General features: G+C 43.2%; 1 protein-coding gene across 1 annotated transcript in view; it reads right to left on the reverse strand.

Moving 5' to 3' along the window:
- HDGFL3 (HDGF like 3) overlaps window positions 1-19,000 on the reverse strand; it is a 38,526-nt gene extending 19,526 nt beyond the window's left edge. Inside the window, exon 1 of the mRNA XM_059823769.1 lies at window positions 18,907-19,000. Coding sequence (XP_059679752.1) covers window positions 18,907-18,990 — 84 coding nt within the window. The 5' untranslated portion in view covers window positions 18,991-19,000. The remainder of the gene's footprint in view (window positions 1-18,906) is intronic.
- Window positions 19,001-19,821: the final 821 nt, after the last annotated feature.

Genomic DNA, 19,821 nt, shown 5'->3' on the forward strand with positions numbered 1-19,821 from the left:
TCTCTGCCATTAGGAAAGATCTCTTCCCTTTTTACCTGTTTCACGTGAATTCCTGCATTAGAGACCATGAGAGGAGAGCTTTGCACAGTCCACCCATTCCCAGCAAAACCACCTTAGCCCTCTGAATGCTGAGCCCCTAAGCGCTCATTTAGCTGCAGAACAACCCCAGCACTCCTTGACGATTGCTGCTGTTGTGTAGTAACAGAAAGCAAGCAGTACAAGGAACCATACTGCAGCCCGCTGCTGCTGCACTCAGTCACAATTTATTCCCATCCTACAAGATGTTTTGGTTAAATATGCTGAAGATTTGGATCTGATAATTTTCCCCGTATCAGCAAGATCAAAGACAGAGAGAGAGGGAGAAAAAGAGAGCGAGCGCGTGAGCACAAGAGCGAGAAAAGCATCACTGCTTCAAACCAGGAACAAAAGAGATAAGTGCACCCATACTAGGACACACTGTTATAGTCACAGAAGCCTCACTAATGACTAAAGCATCTGTCTATCAGAGAGCCAGACTGCGATTGCATTTTGCTCCTGGAAGGAAACAAACAGATTCTAAAGTGCCCGTTATAACCTGCAATCAAACAGGAGATTCATCCCCTCCTGAACCAGAGCAGACAGCGGGCTGGAGCTCGCTGCCACAGGAATCAGTGAGAGCAGTGCATGGCGTGCAAATCTGATACGTGCATCAGCAACATCATGGGCAGCTGCTTCAATTATGGCTAAAATTAAAGCAGGTGGTTTCAGATTTCGAGTTTTATCCCCTTTGCTCCCATTGCTGTCATCTGCCTAATGAATAACAATTGCTTTCTTTTTGCACAACCTCAGCAGAGCTGCACTTCCCAGCATTTGTTTGCCAACCAAGCAGCAGAGCTTTGAAGACGTAACTGTGCTTTTTTTTCCAGTAAACAAATGCCAGGCTTCTAGGGTCAGGAACACTGAACAGAAAATTCAGCCTGGACCTCTCAAACCAGAGCCGGGCTTTATCAAATGGTGTTGCTAGGGACTACCAATGTGCAAGCAAGAAATCCGTCTCCTTACATTGTAGTTCACAGGCTGGGATGTATATGCAGCCCGAATATTTTGCTCTCAGTGGTGCTGAGTAATTGCTGACTTATCAGGTAGTATTTCCAACTGGTTCTCACAGGCTGGGTTTGGCAGTACTCATACTGCAACGCCTTCTTCCCAGTCGCCATGAGGTTAGGGACCCCGGGGAGAGAGGCACTGGCTGGGTGGGTTGGACTAGAGCTGCAGAGCCGTAGCCCTGCGAGGAGGACAGTGCAGAGCTGCCCTCCGAGACCAACAGTGGCTCCCAGAAGCACAAATCATCCCCGTGCCTGCCTGTGGGATAACGTGGCATATTCCAGACAGGCGGAGGAGCTCCCTGGGAGGGCTGGCGCGGAACCAGAGGAAGCTGCACCCCCTCCTGGGTGTTCTGCTCCGTAGAGCTCTACATTCCCTGCAAAATGGGAAACGTGTCTCTCTGAGGCACAGAGAAAACGGCAAGCTTTGTCTCTCCGCTTGTCTATGTAAAGCAGCTTTCTGTGGAGGTTTATGTTATTGCAGCAGTCAAGAAAGGGGCAGTTCTTCCCATCAAGGCGGAAGGGCATCCTAGATGAGTCTTCTTCCCCTTGGAGAGACAGCAGGTGTCATGTTGTAGGGCTATCGCAAAATCTCTGTGCTGTGGATAAGCTGCTGTTCAGAAGCAGGAATTCCAGGCTGTCAGGGTGGCTTTCGGACCAGACCCTGTTCCATTATGTTCCAACAGAATTTTACACTGCAAAAAAAGGCATTGTGCAAAAATACCTATCAGGTCCACACGTACAGACAAGAAAGCTTTACTTCATCATGCAGAGATGCTTATGGGGGCACTGAAACCACAAGAACAAGTCCCTTTATTTTGCAAAAAGAGGGAATTAAAACTGCAGAGCAGTAATCACTGATTGTTTTGACATACTGTAAATGCCTTTGATTGGCAAAAGCACACAGAAGCACTGCAGAGATCAGTATCTCCCACTGAAATCCCTGGAGTCACTGCACAGCAGTCAAGCAAAGGCCTATAGTATTTTTGCTGGAAAGTGGTTCAAGTTGCTTATTATTGCCCAACACATGCAAGCAGCTTGATCTTTTGCAGTTAGCTTATTAGCAGAACGGTAGATGGATAAAAGCAATACTCTTCAAAATCCATTATTAAAATACAGTATTTTGCTTTTCTACAACGTTTTTATTCAGATGGATTCAATATGCTTTTTCATAGCTAATGCTACTGGGAGTCAGCAGTATGGCAGTATCTTTTCTAAACCATTATTTAAAATACTGTTCTGTAAAATGTAAAATATTATTTTTTTTTTCCCAGAGGATCCTGAAATGTAAAAAAAAAAAAAAAAAGGAAAAGAAAAAAAATCCAACCTCCTTCAAGCTAAAAACTGTGACTCAAATTCTGTAGTACTTAAATTGAACAGCAATTCAACTAAAGCTGATCGGAGACTGCAGAATCTTTCTCTCATTTATCAGGACTATATGATATTTGAAGCAGAGCACAACTCCTTCCCTGATGTATATCACATACTAGAACTCCTAGTATGGAATGCTGGCATATGCACTTTTTCACCCATTAAAAAAGATAACCCTGTGAAGGGTGAGACTAGAAGCGGAATCCAACTTAATAAGGTGGAATTGCACAGCTACAAAAGTAAAAATTAAAAAAAGTCTCTGGGCATGGAAGAGTGCCACCAGCAAAAACAAAAAGCAAAACAAGATTAAAAACAGCAGAGCATACTTCTGAGCACTGCTGAAAATGGCTGAAGGGTATCCTGCAGACAACCAGAAATGACAATATAAAGACATCAATCCTCCTTTTTTTCTATGCATGTTCAGGACCTCAACGAGATAGAAGACAATGAAGGGTTAGTTGGAGTCCAAACAATGCTGGCAGGCAATGTCTCACTAGGAAAGATCAGCAGTCTTGCAGCTGAGTTCAGCCCCTTTACATCCCTAATTAGCAGCATATTTTTAAGACAGAAAGTTGAAATACACTTTCTGCAGAGCTGCTTTAATCTTCAATATGAAAATGGGGCCAAAGCTTAGTTCTGCGTGACGGATATCTGTATGCATGGCTTTGCAGATAACAAATCTATTCATGTGATTCAAGTCCTCTAAGCTTTTGCGGCTGGTGGACAGAAGACTGTCAGAGGAGGGGACTTGGGGGCTACAAAGACTCTCTGCCACTGGCCTCTGGGATGACCTTGGCCACATCACTGCATCTCCTTCAGTCTCACTTTTACAAATGGGGATGATGGTACTGTTCTCCTTATAAAGCACTCGAGGTCCACTGCTAAAATGCTAGGTATTACTAATAACAAATACTTCCAGCTCTGTCAGAGGAGGATTTCAGGTTACCAAACTGGAATCCTCCCAGTGATCACACCCCAAAGTTAGACTGCTGCAAAAATGCTCCATTTTCTCCAAATGAAGTATTTCCCTGCCACTGTGAGTGAAGCAATGGTGCTACCACTAGGATTTTTTTTTTCCCAGCCTGTTCCCTAAGGAAAAGAAAGGATGTGATCACACTATTTTCAGTCCCACTCTTACCTGGAATAACTCAGTGACACATCTGAATTATTCCTCAGATATCAAAATAATGTTTGCAATGTACATCCAGCTGGGCAAACCATAGTGAGCCCACTAACACCAAATTAAAGCAGTTTCTGATGACAAAATCCGGTTATCCTACTTTATCATCTTACTACAAATGTTTTACAAATATTACAAAATTTATAAATTACTACAAATATTTTTGTCTTGAAATAAAAAAGTGTGCAAGAAATGCACATACAAAAATGTGTTTGGAAGACATGCAGCAAATAAAAACTAATTAACCAGTCAAGACAGCAACAAACGAGTAATTTTAGGGACTGCACATTCACAAACACATTTCTCTCCTGCCACTCTATTCTCATAAGCCAAAGGGACACGAAAAGTCATACCATCGTCCTCCCCAAAGTGCTCAGACAAGCCCTTCCACCTTCCATATCACATCTACTAGAAAAGAGTGGATGAATGGTATAAGAACTCATTAGACTAAGGAATATTTTTTGGCCTTCCAATTTTTATACTAGAATTTTACTATTTCATTGATTTTGTTTGTTTTTAAGGAAAAATGTTATATTCATGAGAGAGGATTTTTTTGGTCAGTCAACTTGATCAAAACCTTTACAATCAGATGCAGCCTGCCTAGACTGTTGACATTTGGTCAAATACACACAACCAAATTTTATACTCAAGGCTCATCTGTTCCATATATCCAAAGCTCCATATTCCACTGTTCAAGCTTTTAATAAAAGAAGTGTTGCTAGTCCTTACACTCATATTGGCACACTTAAAGTCAAAAGGTAAGCAAATTTCTGGAAGATTGCAGTCTCCTAGACTTGGCTGGCTTAATTTACTATTTCTTTTCCAACATAATTTACTTCCCAAAAAGTCAGTTTAAAAAACTGGATGGGCACAATATTTCCAGACTGAAGAATACTGAGCATCCCTGTGCAGTATTTGGTCCAGCTTCCCACAAAGTACGGAAAACTCTGTTGACACTACAGCTTGTGGCTAAAATTGTTTTGAGTAAGGAAATGTGATCGATGGAGACTGCAGGTCCCAGAATACAAGCCTCCAGTTTGCATCAGGGTGAACACAAACATACTAGAGACAACGAAGGGAACAATCTGCTTCACTTGCTGCAGCCCGCGGGCTCCTGCTAGGGAGGATTCAAGCTTGACACTCTGGAGGTTGCAACTATCATCTGGGCCTTTGGGTACAGAAAACCTTCCCGTGTGTCTCCTCTGTGATCTGTTTTGTTACTATCAGTTGCAGCTAAGGAGTATAACGTCGGGGGACTGAAACACTCCTTGTCACTGAACAAGTCCCTGCATTAAAAAAAATGCCTAATGTTACATTGGAAAAGAACACAAAATCTTTGTCCCTTAAAAGCACAGAACATTTTTAGTGTCCTGCAACCCTCTGAGGTTTGGGTGCAGCAGTAGAGATGAGACTACATGAGTGTCCTGACCAGCCCTCCAGAGGGAATGGAGGCACAGCTAAGAATGTATTTGGCTTTATTATATTGCTCTCTGTGGACCCACAGACCATAAAGATTCACGGTCTTAAATACCTGAGTGTTGGTGTTCACATCAGAGTATCTATTTGCAGGATTTAAGCAACTGCTTCAAAACATAAACTTCTGTTTCACAGTATCATAAACTAATTTACCTATTACCCACCCACCTTTTTGCAGGCACAGACAGCCTGCATCAGCTGAGCTGAGTACACAGCGCAGAAGCCACAAGAACAGGTATGTTCTGCAGGCACTGAGTATGGTGGAGGTCCCTCAACAGACACTACATCCTGGCACTGAGGACTGCAGAAGCACAGGCACACTCAGAGCACCAAATCACGGCACCTAGGGTGCTCACGTGAAGAGAGTGGACTGGGACTCTTCAGCAGGGGAGAGGCCTCAGTCTGGATTTTGGGGCTATGGGATAAGTATAATCACCCAGCAGCACCGCACGCAGGCCAATTATTTTGTTGTGATGCAAATAACACATACAACAACATGTATGCAATCTAGGGGTAGTGAGAAGCAATGGAATCTAATTGCAAAGCCAATGAAATGGAGTGATTTGCAATAATTTTTCATTCAAAGGCAGGTTTTTCTGTTTACTCTGCTGACAAACTGCAAACTTGTACCTGCAGAAGAGCTCAGCGTCTGTGGAAAGCCTAGGGTCACTATAAACCTAACAACTGTCTGCAAAGAATTGTTCCCATTACTCCTGCAGCCTCAGCCACCATCTGTGGTACAAAACAACCAATTAAACCAGCAGACTGTTTTGCTAAGATGGAACCTTGGCCTGTGTTGACTGGGTCACTAAAACTATGGAATGAAAAGAGATTCATGGAGTCACAGTGGTCTCTCTGCAGCACTCAGACCCAACTTTGGTATTTTTACCGGGTTTGCTTTCAATCTCTGCTCAGATTTCCAGGAGCTGTCATTATGGTGTCAAATACCTTCTTTGTGAAGTCCCCCAGTCTAGGTTAAACCCTTAGGAATTTTAATCTGCCTGCCTAAAGAGAGTCAGGAACGAGTTTCTCCAAGCCAAGTCATACTCCTCCCCACCTGCCTGTTTTTCTGCTTCCAAAACCTCAGAATGAGAGTTTTCATTTAGTTTTGACCAAAAATGTGATGTTGCTTAAATTTACTTAGATAGTTCCTAAAACATTAACATTTTTAATCAAATTTTTTATCAAACATTAACATTATTTATCAAAATGAACATTTTCCTCAAAAAAACCCCAGCATCTCAAACAGCAACTTACAGGAATGAAACTCTTTATATAAAAATATTCAAAGCACTCCGTTATGTACATGCAGACCTACGAACTTAAATCCTAATTACTAAACCATGTTAGAAAAAAAATACTCAAATGAAATAATAAAAACATGAAAGACAAAAAGACGCATTTTTAGAGCTTTAAGTGGCATTAATGTCAGAGACAAGTTGAATATATCAGTATGGTAGCAACCAGATTTGCTAGGGTGGCATGCCCATTATTCTAAAAAATATATTCTACATCACAAACACTAATTACGAGTTTTAAGCATGTGAATACTGTCTTTTAATTTACATGGATTAAACATGGGCTTTAAGTTGCCTACATGTTTATATACTTGTAGGATTATGAGTTACTTTATAACATCCTTTCTTTCTATCCAATAAGTTAACTTGAATTTGTGCATGAGGTATGTGTAAGTATTTTGTGTTAATTTCAAATAGCTTCTCAGAATATCGTGTTTTCATGAACACGAGTTATCTACAAAACCTAATGACTCAGCTGCAGTTACATTACAGAAGTCACAAAGTTTACTCCAGAATCTGATTTTCTCTAACTTTCCCCCTCCAAACAACACCAAGGGCTTCTGGCCATCGCTCTCTCTCATTTCTATACTGGACTTTTGGAAGGGTAATTAGAAGATTAATTTTAAAGGAATGATGATTTTAAAAGGATACAGACTGTCAAGGGACAAATTACATGTGTGGAACTGTAATAGCTGTTTTCCCGCATACATTAATATTAAATTTTTAAAACACTCTTTACCTCTGAATCAGGAGTGCCATCCATACCAAGCACGGGAGCTTAGCACTCTCCCTTGGCAGCTCAGTAAAAAAACATGTTTTAAATCAGATTACCATTTTGTTTTAAAAAGCAGCTGTAAAGAAACAGCATATTATTCTGACTCATATTGTGCAAATAACTGGGAAAAGGCAATTACACATAGAAGAGAACTTGGTTAGTGAGACACATATCTGGAACTAGGAAGGACATTAGGGAACACTACACATACATATAAATTTATCCTGGGATCCAGATACAGTGTTTACATACACCTCATACAAATCAACAAAATCCAACCAAACCCTTTTCAGTCAGTGTTCAAAATTTTAAGTGTCACTTGCCTTTACTTTTTCACGCATTGGTGATGACACATGACATGTCCAAACCATGCACCACAGCCAAAGAGTTTTAGCTCACACTGCTTTTAATCTTCAAGATCCCCAATTCAGTCTCACATGTAGCATTCATGACGGCAGTCCTTTTCAATAAATCTGCCTTGGAGACAACCCTGCCACCCCTGTTATTATACCAGGTCAACTGTATTGCTGACATTTGACAAACAAGTAAACTAACACCTTCATCTAGCAGCAAATGTTTCAGAAGAAGTATAAGCTGCTCATTAAAAAAATGTTCCCTTTGCTCCCACATCTGCTAAAGAAGCTGGCATTTCTTCTTAACATATTGCTACTAAAATGTTTATTATTATGGGCTTCTAGAAACTTAACAGCTAGAGGCTTGATCCTGCAAGCACAGCTGGGCATACAGTTTGGCAGCATAAACAAAGCCATTGTCTTTGTATGATCAGATCCCATCCAGCACAATAACATGGCAATTATATACGCAGGTGAATCCATTCATTTGTGAGGCAGGAGATGGCATAAAACATCTTCCAAAAGATAAGGAGAAAACATTCACAGCATTTTAATGCTGAAGGGTCCTGTCTGACAAATGTGTCTTCTCTAATTCGTCTTCATCTTTTAACAAGGATCTATTGTCATTTTACCAGAAGTACCAATTCAAAAAACCTGCTCAGAAAACTGACCCACTCCCTTAACAACAATAAAAAGCTTCCAAGCAGAGTCTCTCAAATAAATGCAAAGAAAACAAAATATTAACAGATAGAACAAGCTTATTACTGGTGATATTTCTTTGCAGAAATTAAAATTCTAACCACAAGGCTTAATAACTTTATGCTACCTTCTTCTAAAAGCTGTGACAGAAATACTGACTGTGACAAAGAAAAATAAAGTTTGCACAAGAGGAAGATTTTGAAAAAGAACTCCTGATAAAAAGCAAAAAAAAAAGGGGTACCTGACAATATGAACATATGTGAGTCACCTGATCCAGACACCATATGAAAAGAATTATCTGTTGAGTTTGCTGCACCACTAATATCTTTCAAAAGCCCTGGTATTTGGAGAGGCACTGCAGTAAGGAATGTAATCTTTTATTTTTTTCTTTTTTAAGATGAACGCCTGCCTTCTCCCTTAGGCTGTGGTCCTACTTATGTTTCTGCAGGCACGGCAGCACACATGTAAGCAGTTTTATTGAAATCAAGGAATCTTTATGCAGTTGAACTCATTCGCTGCCTTTAGCACATGGTCTTTAGAGAACAAACTAATGGGATACGTATCATCTTCCTCCCGCTATTCTGTAACAACCAGGACAGCAAGCCTCCAGCCCTACAGCGGATCTGCACAGGGCTACTCCTACAACACACAAAATGCCCGAGCCCATGCCTGCTGGAGGATAACAAAACACAGTGGTAACAGTAAGCTGCTAAGAACACAGGAACCTCAATTCTGCAAACACTTCCACATGTGAATGAACATAATGAGCAAACGCTACCTAATTGGATTCCAGGTAATACTGTCTGAAGAAATCCTTACAGAAATACAAATTTACACTGGCTCAGATGGAAACAGTGACACCTGGGCTGAAAACCAACTAGCAACTACTTAGTTTAAGAAAAAGATGACAAAGGATGCCACTACAGTAGGGCAGAGTGCCTGGCATGAGATGCCGAGCTTAGGTGTACTCCTTGCCAGGATCTGCCTCACTTAACACCTTCTTCCATGTTCTGGAAGAGGCATCTGGGACAGTAAACTGGGAACTTTTGGAAATATTAAGACAAAGATAGTCTCTTATGCTCATATGTATGTATAAACATGCAGTCACTCCACTACAGCCGGTGATGATAAAACCAATATGACAACTGACTCACAGAGTCCTGGGTCTCTGAGAAATATGAGCTGCAAGTAAACCAAAATTTAGTTTGCAAAAGGAAAAAGCTAACACATCTGGGAAAAAGGATTGGAAACATAAGAGAGAGAAAGCTGGAAGCAACAATACTACATGAAGCCAATAGTGGACCACAAGTTACATTTGAACAACCAATGTGCTGCAAAGGTCAAGGCAATATGCAGAAATCCCCATATGCAAACACACATCCTGCCAGAGAGCTGGCAGACAACCCTCATGTGGCGTGACCGCACCCAGGAAAATTGTTTTGGCCCTGTGCAAGACATCACTGTACAGGCTGGTAACAAGCTGAAGGAATCTAAAGAAAAATACACAGATATTTATGTCAATGCGCACACCAAAAAGCAATCAATGGGGCCGAAGGGACTGATTTACATACAGTGACAAATAATAAATTATATCCCAAGGAAGGAAGGCCATGCATGGACGGCCTCACTTTTGCTATGGGGTGCAAATCATGCCTCTCCGTGCCTGCTGGCTCTGGAGCGCCCCTCAGCTGTTGTGCTTGGGTGGCCTCTGCACGAGCAGCAGCGAAGAGAAAGGAAAAACTCCTTGAGAGAAGGAAGGACACAAACCTCCTTTTGAGGCACAGTCCTCTGCCTTCTGGCATCATCTTATGCTGCTTTGTCAGGATGTCCAACCTACGGCACACGCTAGTCTAAACACCACTCAGTCAGGGCTTTCCTCCCTTCCACCCCATCCCACAGCTGCTGCAATGGGAAGATGATACATGCATAGAAAAGGTGAACCATAAGTGCCCTACATCTAAAGTTTTCCCAAAGGATATGTGGAGGAGGAGCTGGAGGAACTGCCTCCTAGTTACCCAACAATAGGTTAGGGACTAGGGTAACAGCAAGGAAGAGAAACCTGGATTCTTGTTTTCTTCAGATGAAGGAGATTCCAGCTGAGGAAGATACCCCATCCTCCAGGAATTAAAAGAAGGGTTTCACAGTATCCCCTTCATGGGGGCTTGAACACTGTAAAATGTAAGATTTGTGGAACTGAAGAAAAACTAGCAGAAAAGAGCTGCTTGTGTCCAATGACTTTCTATGCAAAACACATAAACATATCAAGGGAAGGACAGTAACTCCAGAATTGTTCTTTGCAGCTATAGCATTTGCTCCTCTATCTGTACTTTCCTGCTTCTCCCCCCTGGATTGCATCTCCAGACTGATGCTACATATCTCTGTAAGGTCACTCCCTATGTTATTATTAAGTTTCAATATGTTCTTATATTTAGTACATTTAGTAATCCAGTCTGATATGGGATTGATTCCCAGAAATGGTTTGCATTATTGTGCAATTGTGTCTCAAGCTCTCCCAGACTTGAAGTTTTTTCTACTCGTTGCCTCAGTGTGGTTTTACTTTCTGTGTTATAAGTAGCTTCACAGGTAGGTGCTTTCCAAGCCCAAGGAGTATGAAGTTACAAACTTTAAAGGCTGACACACTGTTTCCTAGTTGACATCGGTGACATCACAGTGATACCTGTAAGGTCCCTACAGTCTGGAATTTTTTCCTTCCTCACCAGCCCTACTTACTCTGCTGTATGTAGGATGCTTTGTTAACTGATGGTCTTAAAAAAACTCTTTGGTGTATGATATTCCTTGCCCTGTTTTTCCTCTTTTGTTACATGATGTCTTCTATTCAAGCAGCCAAACTAGAGCTGGCAAACAGCCTCTCTCTAGGTTTTTTACACGTTGCTGCAAGGCAAAATAAACAGTTGTTTCCAGTTTGCATTTTCAGGGCTACAGATGTATGCTAATTATCCTTTCGGTCTGCTAATGGAAAACTGAAAGAGATTTAAATGTACTTTTCTAAGGCAGAGACCAAAGTCTATGGACACCTGTCGCTTCTAACTTGGAGCTACCCAGCGCACAGTACAATGTTGTCTCCTCCCTTTATGTTGACTCTGAAGGTATTTTCAGGTTTTGGCAGGGCATTACAAAAGGCCAGGAAACAGAGATTAAATCCTTCTGAAATTCAAGAATATTGTGTGCCTTTTTGGAGCAGCAGTGATGCCAAGGATAATATTTGGGTTGACCCAAGACCATTTGAAGGATGGGGAACTTCAGAATGGGGCAATAGGAACTACATCATAACATGAGAAGTTCATTGTTTTGTTAAGATGCTGTAGTATTTACTCAAATTCCTTTTGTTTTCTAGAACAAAAAATTAATACAAAATAACAACAACAAAAAACCCCACCAAAGCCAGGTCTCAATTACCCTTCAGGTAAAAGTAAGTATTATCAAGACTGTCATGTCAAATAGTCTGAGTAGAAGAAAAGAAAACTGGAAATTAATCTGCAGTTTATTTCCAATTTCTGTATCAAGTTTAGAACTGGCTGTTACACAAATGAATGAAACAATCTCAGATGTGCAAAGACAGTAATGCAGAGACCTTCCCAAGAGGAGGACGCAAGGATATATTTCCTTCTTTAAGTTTTAGAAGCTTTACCTCATGATACTTGTCTGCCAAATATTTCTTGGAATCTTTTAAATAACTGTTTATGCTAGTTGCTCCTATTGTGCTTCAGCCAAACTACTGGGCCCTTCTCTGTTGATGCTGCCTCTACTGGAGTCCAGAGTCAAGTGATGTGCTACCACGGCAATAAGCTACACTTACGTTTTAAGCACCTATCTTTTCTTTTGGGGGTGTGTATATCTATGCACAGAATAGGTACATGTATACACACACATACATGTCCATGGTACGTAGAGATCAGAGATACAGATGACATGGGGAAGACTTGAAAAGTACCAAGGCACCTAAAGATACAGCAAGGTACTGATGTTCAGCTAATTCCTAACACCTTCTAAAAAGCTGGCTCCACAACCTCTTCCTGCCTGCTCCACACAGGCTGTTTTCCAGTGTTTGTTGCTATATTTATCACTCGAATTACAGTATTACTGAGAGGCCTCAGGCAGACTTGTTCTCCCTTATGCCTCTGAAGCACACAGTGGAAAGGTCTTTACTGCTCAGACAGCACCATTTCAAACAGTTAAAATGTCCAAGTTCTCTACATTGTCATCACTTTTCCAGCATTATCAGGAAATCCTTTCATCTATCCTCAAATGACAATTGTATATACTTACTGTCAGCAATCACTTGCTTACAAGATTTTTATTACCCTAAATGCAGGAAGACTCGTTAGTGCATTACTATGATGGGGAAATAAGGAAATGAAGAGTTAAGACCGAAAACTCAGCCTTCATTTTGCTGTCTACGCTTACAAAAAATTCATTCCAGTTGGGGGTCCTAAAAGGTTCTTTACACAATAATAAAAAGAAGAGATCTGTCAATTAACGTAATGGAAACTAACATTTCTCATATCTTGTTGCAGTAAGAACATATGGATTGACTTGATTCTGACACAGATTGACTTGATTGAGGCTATAGATTTCACCAAAAGGGGCACCCTTCCTTCAGACAAAACTTATATCCAATGATTTCCGTGAGATTAGTTCATGAAAATTATTCAGTGGCTTCAAAATGACAAGGAAAAATATCTAACAAAAAGCCTTTACAAGTATGGGTATGAAAAACTTCAACTGCTTATTGCCTCAAAACTTCTGAGACAACTGTCTTCACTCTGGGTTAGCTTCATTTGGACTTAAAATCGTGACACTGCAGGAGAAAATGTATTCATCTATTGTCATTTACACAGAAGGATCAGACTTGCACATTTGGGGCTAGTTATTTAAACTAGTTAAAAAAGAGAGTGATTTAAAGAACTGAATTTTAAAGAAGTTTTCCCAAATATCCCTGTCTGTGCTAACACCAAACATAGAACATCTTGGACCCAAAATGATTCGTTTTCCAAAGAAGAGCAACTGGAAAGTTTTTACTGTAAGATATGGTTCAACTTTATGTATAAAAATTAGTCCATTTCACGCTACAATCCTCAGATGAAATCTGTTTTTAAGTCACACTTAAAGCAGAATGCAGGAGCATGGATAAAGACCATCAGCTGCTGAGGTTCCTCACCTTCTGAACACTAGGAGAATTCACACTTCACTCCTTGTTATTTTTGTTTCAGGAAATGAAGGAAACAGTACTCAATGAGCTGATAGTCACTGAAAAGGCACTCACACCTACTCTAAATATGACCAGATATCTGCAAATAAAAGTTTAAATGCTACCTAAACAACATGTGTCAACCTGGTGCAGAAGGTTTAGAAAGTAAAAAACAGTTCCATAAAGAACTCACTGCCTTAAGTGTGCTCTTTTCAGATGCACCAGAGCAGAAGTCATGGAGTGCTGCCTGAAGAAGCCATGACTTCACCGTTAGTTCCTTGGTTAAGACAGACCTTTGCAGTGATCAGCAAATCATGTCTCATCTCAGAAAGGAACAGAGACCTGCCATGAAAAATTGCTTGCAGATCTCCAAGGAGTGATGTACGAGTGAGCTACATAATTAAAGAGGGAGAGAGACGGAAGATGCTCCGAGTTGGTAAAGCAGAAGTCACAGGAGACTCATATTTAGTAACACGGCAAAAGTGAGGTCATAAAACAGAGCAACCAAAAGGGGCAAAAGGAGAAAAGCACATGGTGAAGGACTGGACAGGTCCCAAATGGCCAAGGAGAAAAGCTCAAAAGACTGCAGACTGGGTTTTGGCAGAAAAACACAGAGAAAGATCTGTTGTCTATTTCTGATGGACCCTTTGAAGTTTTCTGGATCTAATCTGATTTTTGTCTGTCATTCTTTGCCAAAAAAGATAAACCCTGCCAGGGAAAACCTACCTTCCCTTATCCTTATACTAGTAAGAAAACAAATGGTCTGTTTTAAATATCAAACACTTAAAATGCAGAATCTTTCTTCTATGATGTGTTTTGAGAGCTTGATTTTTCCAAGCTGTCATACTTGCAATTGTAACTGACCAAAGTTGTTCCTGTTTAAGTATCTTGTATTTTACCAAACTATGTCAGAACATGGGCTTTGGTCCTACACTGAGAGCTTCACCACAGTCAACCCACTAGCTCCATCCGTACTTCATTGAACTGGAAAAGAGAGGTTTATTTACTAAAATGCCTGCGTAGGGGTGTCCAAACTATATATTTTTTAATTTTTTTACTGATACTGAAAGTCTTCTGGAATTCTGTCACTCTGTAGTAGAAATTTCTTTTAATACTCTCTAATATTATATTACACTATAATACTATAGCGTTATTAGCCTTATCTTTTTAGGCCCTAGTCTAGCAAAGTCTTTAAGCTTACCTTTAAGCCCTTCCCTTGGATTACTTTAGTTCATACTTTAAGGTGCCTTACTTTGATGCCTTGCTGGATGGGGGACATAGTCAACAATACTGAAAAAACGCATTCAGCTAAAAATTATCATGTAATCCCTACATTTATGATGCTCAGCCTGCTACAGACACTAGTTCCCGTTAAAATGACAGCATTTACTATGTATTACTCTAAGCAATATACTGAAAATTTCATACACATTTGCAACTCTAATACACTACAGTGCCCCAAATACCATTTTGCCACTGCTATTGGCAGATGCTTTTTAATAGTGATATTCACATATGAGTACTGTCACCTAACTGTCAAATCTGGAGTTCAAGCAGATGTTAATTCAGAGTAGCAATAAAGGAACTGGACAAGACAAACAGGAGTCCAGAAAATAGGAAATTCACCTTCAAAAGACAGTAAATACTCCTTCGTAATAATTAGTGTGACACCGTCACTTTAAAGGCTGTGTTCTCCTCCCAACATAAAATGTTCTAAATAGCTCTAAACATCCATGTGTTTTACACTAAAATACATGTCTCACCTGCTTGATTCTCTTTCGTATTGTCCCAAATCAACTTTATCATCCCCACACAAACTATTTGTTTACCCAAATCTAGTTCTTGTCTCCCCAGGTATGATCCTAGATTTCTGTTCAATAGTGGCATTAGCCATTTACTTGGGCACGCTCTTATTTCATTGAGGTCATTCCAGACTTTTTCCTCTGCTCTCCACAGTTGCATTAACAGCTTCTTTCCTATTTTTAAATCAGCAGCTAATTTCAGCAACTAAGTGCTTATTGTTTCTTCAGGGTCACTCATAAAACAAACACCACTGTTGATCTTTCTGAATCTACCACTAGTTTTTCCCTTTTATCTCATCTGAGTCACTATTCAAGGGGCAATTTCTCAATAAACCAGGACACCTATCCTAGATCAACTAGGGTAGCTGAAGAAAGAAATTTTTCTGTCTATGTGTGCTAATAGAGCTCCTATCACGGCAGTAGCCAAGCAACTCATAAATGTTAGTAATTTTGTCTCCAGAACACCTTTTTAAAGGGAAAAGTGTTGTTAACTGTCTTTTACAAACAGGGAACTAAGACACAGTGCTTCATAGGCAAAGACCACTCATGAAATGTAGAATGAATTGAATTCTTATTTCCTATATTTTAACCACAACAGCATCTTCCCTCTATTTTTGCATGCACCCTAGATACACAATTGCTTATTTGTTGGATTACAGCGATTGATGACCTGGCCAGTTGGTATTTATTCTGCATTTTTGATAAGCATCTGAAGACAGCTGACATCCCAGGCTAACATAAAAAATGTGTTAAACCAAACTGCTGCCAGTATTTTATCTACTGTTATTAATTAAGCTTCAATACAATTCTTTGAGCCTAAACCCTAAACCTATTCACTGTCCTCCAGTTAACATAAAGGAAATTTTGGCTTTGCCCAAGAAAACGTGATACCAAAATGCAAAGCAGCCCTTCCAGGTAATAAGACGTAAGTGACATCTTTCTGACACCAAGTCTCTAAAACCATCTTTTGAATAGAGTGGTTTTATTCACCAATTCTATTTTAACAGGGTACGTAAAGATAAGATTTACTGGTCATTACCGTTTTGACTAAGTGTGGCAAGTTTGGTCCTCTTCAAACTAATTCTAAGCCAATCCACAAAGAAACTTTAAATGCAGTTTGACTGCTGTAACAGTCAAACTGTTATATCCCCTGGATATAAGGCATTTGGTTAATCAGAGTATCTGAGTTGCATTCTCAACTCAAATACTTCTTCTTATTTGTATATAATAATGTTTTCTGGGAAACAAAATAAAGACTAGTGACCTCACTAGGTTTTTCCTTCGCTTAAGGAAGTGTGTATCAGGCAAAACCGAGAAACCAAGATGAAGACAAGTCCTAGTAAAGATGGGATGAACTGTATTTTTCACAAGCAATACGTTAAGTTCCGGTAGACATCAGCCTGATGTAACATGAAGTTGTATGTAACTGCAGCACGTGTTACAGGAGCACATTCTGTGCCTCTTGACACTCAGGCAAACTAAAACCCAGTACTAACGCTCCCCTAGCCTGACTGCTCTCTTCCTACCCAATCGTAGACTTTGGGCTCTCTACAGTTTCTACCTCCGCTTCCTAAGTTGTGTTAAAACTAGAGACTGCTTTGTCTTCACTTGAACTTTACATCCTGTTAGTTTGCACAAAGGAAGTAAGTTATGTTAAACAGCACACCTCTTTTTTGCTAGTGAAGATGTACTCTGTTGGATATTATTGCCATTCAGACACCTATTTAAACACCCAGTCAAAGGCTATGACCAGCTGCATAGCATATAATGATTTTTTAAAAGGAAAGAAAATGCCATTAAAACAAAAGGCCCTGTTCTGCTTCTGGGTAAACAAATGGGAGTTTTATAAAGGCTCAAAAAGGAGAGGGTTAACATGCTTCAACGTGGTAATGGTCTCAACTATTCACATTAAAATTTTCACAGTAAATTAAACCATGACAGAGGTACGAAAGAAGTCAATTTTCAGTGGATCATGCCGGTTTGCTGACATAAATTGCCATTTTTTTTTAGGTAGTATATCCACCAACCTGTATAATGACAGAAAAAGAAAACCGCAACCCAGTGTTGATTAAGTTTGGCCTTTTGCATGCTAATTTTAGCTTGCTCTGCCAAAATAATTGAATGTACTACCTTATTTACATGCTTCTAGATATTCTCACTATTCTTTCTTCACCAACCTTTGCTTAAGGCTGTGGTGTTGGCCTTCCCTCCTTGTATGGTGTCTGCTGTTCAACACCACTTCTCCTGCTTCCTCAGTTATACTCGGGACACCTTTCAATTTACTTTCCACCACTTACACCCATCCTTTTCCTGGGCTGTCTTGTCAAGGGTGATGCTAAATGTCAGTCCACCTTTATCCTGCCCATCTATGTTTTTCTGCATGTTGCATACAACACTTCATTATCTTCATGCTCTTTTTAAAGACCAGCAACTTTCCTTGACTAGCAAATGATGGCATGAAGCACTACCCAATTATCCTGGTAAGGCTGGAGAAGACAAGCAAATACAGACTCTCACTGATTGATGCCTGCCAATGAGTTCACGCAACACGTGTCACACAGTGAGTTTACACAACAGTGACCAAAAAGGAGGGAAGGGACAAGCTGTGTAAGTGTGCCACAGTACCAGAGCCCCCAGAGAAAGCTCTGCTCTGCGTTATTGTAGCGTCACCAAAAATAGATGTTTAAATACAATGGGGCGCTTATCTGACTGCCAAATGCCCACGATGCCTTTCCACCTCAGTTCTATCAGGGTGGCGTAAAACAAAAAATTACAATGGACTACGAAAGAAAGTCAACAGAGTAAAAGACAAAATAAAGCCAGTGGCTGGGCGGAAGGCCCAGCACCCAAAAAGCCTGTGTACAGAGGGGCTGCCACCGAGCTGTAGGGATGTCAGCACCCTAAAGGGACACCGTCGCACCTCGGAGCCAGGCCCCGCTTCACCTCACCCAACCCCTCCACACCAAGCCATGCCTCCCGCTCCCACCGGCGCCCTAACCGCCCGGCTCTCCTTCACCCGCCGCCCTGGGGACAACCGCAGCCCGACTTCGGGCCTCGGCCCCTTCCCCCTACGTACCACCAGGCCTCGCGCCCTCCCCACATGCCCGCTCTAGACCTGCCCCTGGCCAGGCCGTGCCCCTTCCCCACACGGCTCCCCAGGCCCGGCCCGAGGCCTTGTCCCCGCCCGGGTCCCGGGCCGCGCTGGGCCCGGGGAAGGCGGCCGCTCTGCCCTGCCCCAGGCGCCGGCCGCGGGGGGAGGTGGGGGCCCCTCTGCCCCACGGGGGAGCCGGGGGCCGGGGCGAGGGAGGGCGTATAATAAACAGCATCGTTGTCATCCAGGCAGGGCTGCAGGCTCCCCAAGCCTCCTCCCCGCGATAACAACCCAGGTACAGCCCGCGCTCACCCCCCTCCCTCCCTCCCTCCCTTCCTCCTCCTCCTCCTCCTCCTCCCGGGGGGCCGGGGAGAAATCTGCAGATCAAAGAAAAGATGCACAATAATAACGGGGTGGGCGCGCACCGCGGCCCCCCGCCCGGCGGGACCGGGGCCCGGGCCTCTGGCGGAGGCTCGCCGCGGCCCGGCCGCTGCCCGCCCGGCGGGGGGGCGAAGGGGGCGGCGGCGGCGGCGCTGGGCCGGGGCCCGGCGCCCCCGCCGCGGTACTCACCCGGGCCGGCCAGTGCGGGTACCCCTTCATTTTCGCGAACACCAGGTCTCCAGCCTTGTATTCTCGGGGCCGCGGACGAGCCATCGGGAGCCGCCGCGGGAGCTGCCGTGTGTCCCCCCGCCCTCCCACACCCCCCGCCCCGCACACACCGCCCCGGGGGCAGCCGGGCAAGCCCCCGCGGGGTGCGATGCGCCCGGGCACGGGGCGCAGCCGGGAGCGGGGCCGGGCCGCGGGCAATCCCCGATCTCTCCGGCGGCGGCGGCGGCGGCGGCGGCAGGAGAAGATGGGGGGTGTGTGTGAGTGTGAGAGAGTGTGTGTGTGTGTGTGAGAGTGTGTACGCGGGGGAGGGGGAGGCCTTGGACACAACCCCAGCAGCCCCCGGTACCAGGGAGCCGGCTGGCGGCGGGGCGCCTGGCCGGGCGGGGGCGGCCGGGGAGCCCTCACCCCGCGGCGGCGGGCGGGCGCGGCGCTGCCCGCGGCCCCCCCGTGCGAGCTGGCTACGCCGCCCGCGCCGCCCGCTCCATCCCCGCCGCAGCCGCCGCGGCCCCGGGAATATGGAGCCGTCTCCTCCGAATTACTCCTCGGGCAGCGACCGAAAACAGGATCTTCTTATCCCCCCCCCGCCCGCGCCTCCCCCCCGCGCTTTCCCTTCCTGTTATTTTCTAGGTACACAGATCGGTTTCTATGAAAATAGGAGAGCAGAGAGCGGCTCCAGTCCCTCCCGGCCCTTCCTTCCCAGCTGAAGCATGACATGGTTCTTTATGCGCGCCCGACATGGAGGCTGGGCGCCGAGGAGGCGCCGGCAGAGCCCGGCTGATTTTTGCAGCAGGGCCCCGAGTTCCCGCGGCCAGAGGCTCCCAGCCCTTGGGCCTGGGGGGTGCCCCGTCTCCCCTTGTCATGAAGGCCCAGGCCCCT

Source organism: Gavia stellata, chromosome 13, assembly GCF_030936135.1.
Source record: "Gavia stellata isolate bGavSte3 chromosome 13, bGavSte3.hap2, whole genome shotgun sequence".
Classification (NCBI taxonomy): Eukaryota; Metazoa; Chordata; class Aves; order Gaviiformes; family Gaviidae; genus Gavia; species Gavia stellata.